This window comes from Arachis ipaensis, chromosome B1 (assembly GCF_059453495.1).
Source record: "Arachis ipaensis isolate K30076 ecotype BB chromosome B1, ASM5945349v1, whole genome shotgun sequence".
Lineage (NCBI taxonomy): Eukaryota > Viridiplantae > Streptophyta > Magnoliopsida > Fabales > Fabaceae > Arachis > Arachis ipaensis.
In genome coordinates, this window is record NC_142436.1 from 135,741,648 (window position 1) to 135,752,411 (window position 10,764).

Sequence of the window (10,764 nt, forward strand, 5' to 3'; positions counted from 1 at the left end):
TAAAGCCCCAAGTAGTGATGGATACAATATGAACTTCATCAAAAAATGCTGGGAGGATATTGGGCAAGAATTCATTGGAGCAGTGATGGAGTTCTTCCAGACTGCTAGGCTACCATCTGATACAAATGTCACGTGGGTGATGCTAGCTCCAAAGCTCGTGGGTGCTAAAGAGATCAAGGATTTTCGGCCGATTAGTATGATGGGTTGTGTGTATAAGGTGATATCCAAGGTTTTGGTGCGAAAAATGAGAACAGTCATGCCGGGTTTGGTAGGAGAAACACAGAGTGCATTTGTCCAGGGGAGAAAAATACATGATGGCGCCCTTATTGTTTGTGAGACGGTTCAATGGCTTAAAACGAGTCGAAAGAAGGTGGCAATCATTAAGCTTGACTTCCAGAAAGCTTATGATAGAGTCAGATGGAGTTTTGTGGATATAGTGCTTCAGAAGATGGGGTTCGAACAAAGGTGGAGGAATTGGGTGAAAGAGTGTCTGAGTACGGCATCTATGTCTGTGCTGGTTAATGGATCTCCAACCAGGCCGTTCAAGATGGAGAGGGGACTAAGACAAGGTGATCCACTCTCTCCTCTGCTGTTTGTGCTTGTGGTCGATGTGTTGCATAGGATGTTGGGAGAGGCTTGAGGAATGGGTGCATTACTCCGTACTAGTAGAGAGAAATCATGTTGAGTTGTCGCATCTCCAATTTGCGGATGATACGATCTTGTTTTGCCCTACGGAGACAGGAACAATTGTGAACTATAAGAGGATGTTGCGTTGTTTTGAGTTGATGTCTGGGTTGAGCATCAATTTTGATAAGTCGAATTTGATCCCGATTAACTGTGAACAGGAATGGGTGGAGCAGGTGTGTGGCCTTCTGGGGTGTAAGCAAGCTAGTCTACCGGTTCGCTACCTTGGGATTTCGCTAGGAGCTAATCCGAGACTAGTGAAGACTTGGAAGCCAATCATAGATAAGGTGGAAAAGAAGCTCAGCTTATGAAAAGCGAAGGTTCTGAACAAAGCAGGCAAGCTAGTTCTCATCAAATCGGTGTTGAATAACTTACCGATCTATTACCTTAGTCTATACAAGATGCCAAAAGCAGTCGCTGACAAGTTGATTGCACTGCAAAGGAGATTTATGTGGTGTAGGGAGGATGGTAGCTATGGGATGCCTCTAGTAAAGTGAAAAGTGGTTCAGGCTCCAAAGAAGGCTGGAGGCTTGGGGTCGGAGATGCAGTGCTTCGAAACACAGCACTGTTGTTTAAGTGGTGGTGGAGGTTTTCAAAGGAGGACTGTCCGTTATGGAAGAAGGTGGTCTGCTCCTGTAATAATCTGAACCCAAACATTATGCTAGCTAGTCAGACCTTACCAGTGAAGGGAGGTTCGTGGAAAGACATCTGTCAGTTGAATATAACAGACCAACAGGTGAAAGAAAAACTTCTTCATGGCCTGGCGATGGAAGTAGGAAATGGCAGCCGAACTCTGTTTTGGGTAGACAACTGGGTGCAAGGTGGCCTTCTAAAAGTAATCTTTCCAAGGCTCTTCTCTATGTCAAACCAACAAGGATCTGTGATAGGGGACTGTGGGTTCTGGGATGGGTTAGAGTGGATCTGGAATTTTCAGTGGAGGAGAGAGTTGTTCCAGTGGGAGTTGGAATTGGTTCATCAACTTCATGAGAGGTTAAGGCTGGTGAATCTATCAGCTAGTAGAGAGGATAATATTGTCTGAAAATTTGATAAAAATGAAATTTTTTCTACTAACTCTTTTGTACAGGTGCTGCAATCGGAGACTCTTTCGGAAGAAATTACGAGCTACAGCTTCACTAGTTCAATCTAGGGAGGTTTGGTACCCCCCAGGATTGAGCTCTTTGGTTGGTTTGTTCTAATTGGCATGGTGAATACTAAAGAGCGATTGAGCAGACTAGGTGGTATTCGTCAGCATGACAATCATTGTGTCTTGTGTGAAAAGGAGATGGAATCTGTCCACCATTTGTTTCTTTTGTGTGACTTTATGTGGCAGGTGTGGTGCGCTTGGTTGAGATATTTAGGTAAACCGTGGGTCGTCCCAGGAACCATGAGGGGCAGTTCGAGAGTTGGACTGGTTTTCACAAGAGTAGAGAGGAACAGAAGATGTTGCTGACTAGATTCTTTGCAGTAATCTGAAATATCTGGTTGGAACGGAATGCCAGAATTTTTAACAACAGGAAAGCAAGTGTTGAGGACATTCAAGGAAGGACGTTTTTGAGCTACAAGGAATGGATATGTGTTAATCCTCTTGGTTGTTGATGGCAATGCCGGAGATGACAGGAGTTTATCTTTTTGTTTCCTTTTCTGCTATATGTTGCTCCACTTTACTGTGTTGAGCTTTTTTTGTTTCAAAAAAAATAAAACTATAATTGAATCCTATATAGGTAATATATATATATATATATATATATATATATATATATATATATATATATATATTCTAAGGAGGAACCGTTTTTATTTTTTTTTTTACTAGTACATCTTATTTTAATATATTTAATAAAAAAATAATGTTCGAGTTTTTATTTTTTATTTTTTTCTTTTTCTTACCGATCCTTTAAGTAGCTATGCATAGATTATTGAAACTGATAATAGAATAGAAAAAGTTTTCATGTATGCTGTATACTGATGTTTTAGTGCTTTTAATTGGTGAGTTTAATTATATATATTATATATTTTTTTATAGAGTAAAGTATCGTTTTTGTCCCCAACGTTTGGGGTAAATTCGATTTGTGTCCCTAACGTTTAAATCGTCCTAGCTATTTGTATCCCTAACGTTTGTAAAAGTGATTCAATGTTATCCTGCCGTCAATTACACATCATGAGTGCTTTAGTTTGAGTTTTAAAAATCTCTTCTTGAAGTTAGAATACAAATGTCTGGGATCGAATCGATGATCTACTCCGAAAAATAGCTCATCTAATGTTGAAACTAATTCCTACAACATTTACATAATTCACTTTTCTGGGACATAATTGAATCTAAACACAAATAATGGGTATAATATTAAAATCGAACACATCCAAGTGAGACCTAATTGAGAATGAATACATTCAACTGAGAATAATTAAAAAATATAATCTGATTTGTTAGTATAATTCATAGTAGGATAACATTGAATCACTTTTATAAACGTTAAGGATACAAATAGGACGATTTAAACGTTAGGGACACAAATAGAACTTACCCCAAACGTTGGGGACAAAAATAATACTTTACTCTTTTTTATAATTAAGATTAACAATTAAAAATTATTGAAATATCATTATATTAATATACTTAAAAAATTTTCTTATAAAATAATGAACTGAAGAATGATATTATTCTATTGTTTAGATTTAGACTTTGTTTATTAGGTGAATTTTTTTTAAAAAATTTTGTTTTTGAGTTATTTTAAAAAAATTTTTTATAAAAAATAAAATAATTTTATGTTTAAATATTTCTTGTATTTTTATTTATTATTTATGTTTAAATATAATAATAAAAAAATATTTTTTGTTCATTTATTATGTAAAAACATCTTTATTTTTAAGAAAAAAGATCTTTTAAAAAAAGTAAATTGTAGATTTTTTAAAAAGATGTTTTTTATTTTTTAGTATTTTATTTTTATTATTAAAAATTTATCAGATAAAAAAATTTATCAACTTAATAACACAAAAAAAAAACTCTTAATTATATTAAATTTTTTAAATTTTTTCATCTATTAGTACCTTTTTCCCTCCCATTTGAGTCGAATTAATCAAGATGTTACATACAGCAAATATAATAGAAAAATTATCCCGTATTTTTGTCCAAATGAGTGAAAATATCGTATTTTTCGTACGAATAAGTCCTCAATAACATATTTATCTTGTAGCGAATGATGAAAAAATCAAGGATTTTTTTCAAACTAAAATAAAAAAAAATAATTTAAAAAAAAATATTCTTTCTTCAATTTTCGGAATCTAAATTTTTTTGTTTAAGAGAAGTTCGCCAAACGTGTGAAATACGCCTAATCTTCTGCGAACTTTACCATACTCTTCCAATTAAATACACGTTATAAATAAAAATATGATACATTTTGTAAATAAAAATGTCATCTACCTCCATTAAATATCTATAAAAAAAATTTTTCACTTTCTATGTGTGTTATTAACCATTAGCATATATTATAAAAAAAAAATTTAGACACCAAAAAAATATATTATAAAAAATTTTAAACCGTATTTTAACTATTTTTTATTTTATTTTTATTATATTCTTTTTTTATTATGTTCACTTATGCTCATCTTTATTTTCATTAATATATTTTATTATAGTATAACAGATATTTAAATATGGTATAAAATAGAAGAATAAGGATGAACATAATAAAAAAAAAACAATTATGTGATAAATTCTCACAAATAAAAAATAACTAGCTCCGACAGCATAGTTGAGTAGTGGGACAGCATAGTTGAAGAGTAGTGGATAAAGTAAGGTGCAAAAGTGAGTTTGGTTTGCTTGGAGTTGTTGGACATAAACTATTTTTTGCCTTGGTAGCTTGTAGGTATAGATTTGGGGGTAATGTCAGAGGAGAGATTGACAAAAAAAATTTTTTTTTTGTGTTAGTTATCCTAATAATGCTTGTTCAAAAATTTTCTTCTGTGCCTGAAACAATTTTCCTTCATGTTCATCATTTTCACAACTTTTAATTTATAATAAGAATATTATTGCTTTTTCTAGGGTGAATGCTAGTCTGGAATTGGCAAAATCAGCCTCCACATGAACCTAATACGGATTATCTTGTTGTCTGTTGTATATCATTAACGCGTATTTGGTATTCTAGTAGGGTGACAATCTTTTTAACCCCACGTAGACACGCTAATCGTCTCTCAAGTAATTGTTATGGTAAGTTGGTAACCCCATTTGTGGTCATATATTTAAATAAAGGAATTTGAGATGTCAAATTATAATATATTAGTTTTTTTATATATTTGTTGGGTCAGTGTTTTTATTTGTCCTTATGATTTTTGTACTTTTTTATGCAGGCTTTGATTGTTGTCAAGCCCATATCACTCCCCGGCGGCATTCCTCTTTATTCTTTGCTTGCCCGTCACAGCTACTAGCTTCCAAGCATGTGGCGTCGCTGTGAAACGGTTGGTGCGAGCTTTCTGTCTCTGGATTGGTGGTCTCTAAAGAACCATTTGTTCTCAATACGGCTGTGAAATGGTGGTCTATTCTAGGGGTGCACATGGGTCGGGTGAAGCCGGGTTTGATGTGATCCAGACCCGGCCCGAAATATACACCGGGTCTATTTATTAGACCCGAACCCGATCCTAGACCCGATGAAACCAATACATTTTCGGGCCACAATTATACCGGGTGAAAATCGGGCCGTTAACATTACATTACGTTGATACCTTCTTGTAAGCTAGCATGTAAAAATATCCAAATTTCCAAGACTCCAACCATTAGTTAACATGGTAAAATTCACTTAGAAAAATATAACAAGAACCAACCCTTCTTCAAAATTAAAGTATAACCACAATCAATACTAAAGCATAACCACAATCAATACTAATATTGTCTAATAATACCAAATATTTAAATCAATACAAATAACACAATCTTATGTATTAGTCTAAAGTCTTATGCATTCTAAACATAAAATATTAATTTATAGTCTTATAATGACTAATAACACAAAATATTAAGGTTTACAATACTTAAATTCCACATAAGAATAGTCATGAACCATCACTAATAACACAAAATATTAATTGTGTATGATGACCGGGCCACCGGGCCAACTTCGGGTGACCCGAGCTGTGGCCCGGACCCGAGCTATGGCCCGGACCCGACCCGAAATAATGACCGGGTCTATTTTTGAGACCCGTACCCGACCCTAAACCCGATGAAATCACACCAAATTAGTCCTTAAAGTGTTCGGGACCAGGCCGGGCCTTCGGGCCGGGCCGGGTCTGTGCACCCCTAGTCTATTCTCTCTGCTAGCTTCTGATTGCTTAACCCTCTGTGTTCCTTATTTGCTTAAGTCTCATCACCTCCGTGCGCCTCCCTCACCTCTTTAGACCTTACACCAACTTACAACCAAGGTTTAGAAAATCGGACCGGTCATTAAACCGCTCTAGTCACTGATTTACTGGTCTAACCGGTTCAATCGATGGTTCAACCGGAAAAACCGTTTTAGAGTAGAATAATAAATAAATTATAAGTACACATCCTAAAATATAATTATAGTCTAATACAAATCTTAAAATATCTTTGAAATTAAAAACACTACATAAAATATCATCAACCAAATACATATGATCTTATCAAAATCCAAACTCAAAAGTTAAATAGTAATAAAAGCATATGTAAATATTAAATCCCAACATCATGGTTTATCAATTATCAAAATCCGCAAGAACTTGTTGCAAATCTGCTTCGGTGGGATGATCTTCACCTTCATTCCCACCCTGATCAGCAGAAGAAAGAGATGCACCATAAAGACCACTACTACCACCGCCACTTTGATATAAATCAGCATCAATTTCACCTAATAAAATAGAAATGTTATCATTATATTATAAACTAGCAATATTCTAATAAATCATTAGAAACTAAATATACTATACTCACGCAATAAGTCATCCACATTACTAGGAAGATCAGGCTCTTTCTCTACAACCTCTTCAGTCACCCAGAAGTCAACTTGACTGATACTTTCATAATCAATTGGATCATGTTGTGTCTTTTGCTTTCTTTTTTCTTTTTCCTTCCTAACAAGTTAAATACAATATATGGAGATTTAATAATTTACAAATTTATTATGATAAAGATTACAAATGAAACAATATAGTATTTCATGAAACATATATTACCTGGATTTAAGACGCAAATTATAGGTAACATAAACAATGTCATTCAGTCTATCATGCTCCAATCTATTTCTTCTTTTTGTATGAATCTGGTAAAAAAGGCTCCAATTTCTCTCACACCCAGAAGAAGCAGATACTTGGCTAAGAATGCGAACAGCTATCTTTTGTAGACATGGAGCAGAGCCTCCGAATAACCTCCACCATTCATCTACCAATTATAAAACCATAACATATTATAAGATATTAATTAAGAACATAGAAGCATAAAACAAGTTAAAACAAATATTCAACCATATTCTTACCAGGCTTAAGTTCAGATGCAGCTGGAATAACTTCTTGTCTATCAAAACTTTCCTTCCGATCTCTATATAAATGTATTTCTTTCATTGCCTGAACTGAATCCAAATTGTTACACTTGCAATACAAGGTAACAAGATCAAGAAAACCTCGCATAACATCAGGTGCTTCTTTATAATTTTCATTAAAAAAGAATTTAGGATTCAGGAAGTAAGCTGCCGCATGAAGATCTTTCTTCAAATGCTTGTCCCATCTTGAGTTGATAATATCTGTGTACGGCTGATATGCAGTCTTGGATTGCCTAAACATCTCCTTAATTGCATCTTCTGCCCTTAGCATTCCTTCATAAACATACCCCAAAGATGGGGGGTCATCAGCATCAACAACCCTCAGCAAGTAAATCAGAGGGCTCACAAGTTTACATACAGTAAAGCAATCGTCCCAAAATTTGGCATCCAGAATAATAGCACTCACAGCTCTACCAGTAGCACTCCTTCCTAATTTGTGATCAGTGAAAATTGAATCTACAACCAATTGTTGCAACTCCTTTTTACGGTCAAAGATGCTCTTCAATGTAATAAACACAGTTGCAAACCGGGTTGCACCAGGACATACAATTTCTCTCCACTTAGGTCTTTCTCTTAGCCAAGATAAGAAAACCGTATGATTGTACACAAATACTGTGATCTTTGAAGCACGAGTTGCAAGGTTAGAAATATGCGCCATGCTGCTTATATCTTTTAAAATAAGATTAAGGCAATGAGCAGCACATGGTGACCAATAGATATTATCATATTTTCTATTGATAAGCCTACCAGCAGCAACATAATTGGCCGCATTGTCAGTCACAACATGCACAATATTATTTGGGCCAATCCATTCAATCACCTCAGAAAACAAAGTACAGAAGTGTGAAGCATTTTTTACCATACTGGAAGCATCTACTGATTTCAGAAAGCACAAACCTTTAGAACAATACACCAAGAAATTGATTAACGTTCTTTGTATTTGATCTGTCCAACCATCAGCCATGAGGGTACATCCAGTTTCCTTCCATGCACTCCTATAACTATCAACTAGCATTTGACTTTCTCTTTTAAGATCAGCCAACAAATTAACCCTTAACTTATCATAAGAAGGCCCCTTGTAACCAGGTCCAATACCAGCAACACCATCCAACATATCTTGGAAATATGGCGACATCACAGCATTAAATGGAATTTTACAATCCAAAAGCCACCGAGCAAATCGTTTATCAACCTCGTGTATCGCCTCTTTGTTTTGCATAACACTTTTAATACTTGGTTGAGCTCCTGGAGTTGTTCTTGGTGCAAACATAGGAGGAATGACTTTGGCTTTTTTCTTTGGATCGCCTCCAACTCCTTGCTGACTCGAGGTACGCTGCTGTTCCTGTTCTTCTTGAGCTATTGCCTCATCAATTGCATCCTCTACCTCATCACCACCCTCTTCACCAAAACTTACTTTTCTTTTCTTTTTGCTGGCCTGAATATCTTTCAACAAACTTTCCATCTGTTTTTCCACATCATATGGAACTTTAGGACATTTTTTCACGTCTCCAGTAATCTTTGCTAGATGTTTCTTCATCCTGTGAATTCCACCTCCATTGAAAACTTGTAGACAAAATAAACATTGATATTGTGGTTTTCCATTCACGTGTTGTAGAGCAACATATTTCCAAGCTAAATCTGTTTTTCCCCTAAGGTTAGAAGAACCTTGTGAATGACTATCGTTAGCAGCATCATTCGGAATAGGAGTATCGGCAGGCATGTTATTATTCACAGAAGCATTGTTATCAGTAGTTGCTTCTTGGTTAATACTATCTTCCATAACTGAAATTAATAAAACATGTATGAAATAGAAATTGACCAAACACAAATTGACCAAACACAGCCACTTACTTTTCAGATTATTAATTTCTTATGCTAATTGCTAACCAACAAACAGTCAAATAGAAATTGAGCAGAGGAACGAAGTTCACAGAAAATGCACAGTTTACAAAGAGCAAGTTCACAGGAATTGAAATCAGAAATTGAAATCAGAAAATGCACAGAGCAAGTTCACAGAAATTGAACAGTTCACAAATGAATTTGAGCTGAAAATAAAAGACCAGCCAGCTTAACATTCAGATTTTTTATTTTTTATGCTCAGCAGCAAACAGAAATTGAGCCGAGGACCAAACACAAATTGACCAACAAATAGAAATTGTGCAACATAGAGGAATTAAGCTGCAAAATAGAGCAGAAATTGAGCAGAGGACCAAACACAAATTGACCAAACACAGCCACTTACTTTTCAGATTATTAATTTCTTATGCTAATTGCTAACCAACAAACAGTCAAATAGATATTGAGCAGAGGAACGAAGTTCACAGAAAATGCACAGTTCACAAAGAGCAAGTTCACAGGAATTGAAATCAGAAAATTAAGCCGAGGTCTAACTGTCTAAGTTCAGTTCACATTGAGGACAAAGAGAAAGAGAACATGAGCAGAGGTCTAAGTTCAGTTCAGTTCACAGAAAATTAAACCGAGGTCTAAGTGCACAGAAATTGAACAATTCACATCGATGGAAGAACATGAGCAGAGGCGAAGGACAAAGAGAAATGAGCAGAGGACGAGTCACTCACCTGGGGTCGATGGAGGGCTACCGGTGTTGACTGTTAAGGACCGCCGATGAGAGGCTACTGCTGCTGGTGTTGAGACTTGAGAAGATGAAGACGATCGAGTTTGAGGGCTACTGGGCAGGAACCAGGCGACGATGGAGATTGGAGGGTTGCTGGAGCTGAGGATGGCGACACCACGGGGGCGAAGGATGGCGACAGGGGGCTATGGTTCAGGCAGCGCCGCTAGGGTTCTTCTTCTCCATTGGAGATGATTCAGATGATGATTGATGAATGAATGGGGTCGGGGCTCGGGGGAAGAAAGCGGGGTGGGGTGCTCCACGGGCGGGTCGGGTCGGGTTTGTTTTTTTTATTTTTTTTAAAACGTAAAACGGCGTCGTTTAGCGTAAGCTGCGTAACCGGCCGGTCACCGGTTTGGTCCAACCGGCCGATTTTCGACCGGTTTGCCGGTTCTTGAACGGTTCTTCTCTCCGCAGTTTTCAGATAAGGACCGGACCGTTTGCAGCGCCGGTTCGCGGTTAAACCAGTCGAACCGGCCGGTCCGGTCCGGTTTTCAGAACATTGCTTACAACTGAGAAACGGCATTACTAAAAGCCAGATAATTTAAAGTCTCTTCACCTAAGAGACTAATAACAATAACTACTTCCATAAAAGCCATTAATGCACTGAGAGCGGACAGAGGAATGGAGAGGGAAGATTGGCGAACGAGAGAAGCACGGAAGAGACTGAATGCGATGTGCTGCTTTTGATGGCCGAGGGAGGTTCGGATAGTGTTTTAAAGAACCCACTACTGATTGCGGGTGGCTTGACGATGGAACCAAGGACAGAGAGGGAGACGGCTACAGTGACTTCACTACTGTGAAAGTGTAAGCGTAAGATGAAGAAGAAATATGGCTTTAATTCTAATCCAATTTTCATAAATATTTAATATATTATTTTTTAAGAATTCATATATATATATATTGGAC

General features: G+C 36.5%; 1 protein-coding gene across 1 annotated transcript; it reads right to left on the reverse strand.

Moving 5' to 3' along the window:
* Nucleotides 1-6,282: 6,282 nt before the first annotated feature.
* Nucleotides 6,283-10,381, reverse strand: LOC107619458 (uncharacterized). Its single transcript, XM_088503067.1, has 5 exons — nucleotides 10,162-10,381; nucleotides 7,164-9,008; nucleotides 6,865-7,069; nucleotides 6,623-6,762; nucleotides 6,283-6,539 (listed from the first exon to the last, which is right to left on the reverse strand). The coding sequence occupies exons 1-5, from the start codon at nucleotides 10,379-10,381 to the stop codon at nucleotides 6,388-6,390; spliced, it is 2,562 nt and encodes an 853-aa protein (XP_088359193.1). The 3' UTR covers nucleotides 6,283-6,387.
* Nucleotides 10,382-10,764: the final 383 nt, after the last annotated feature.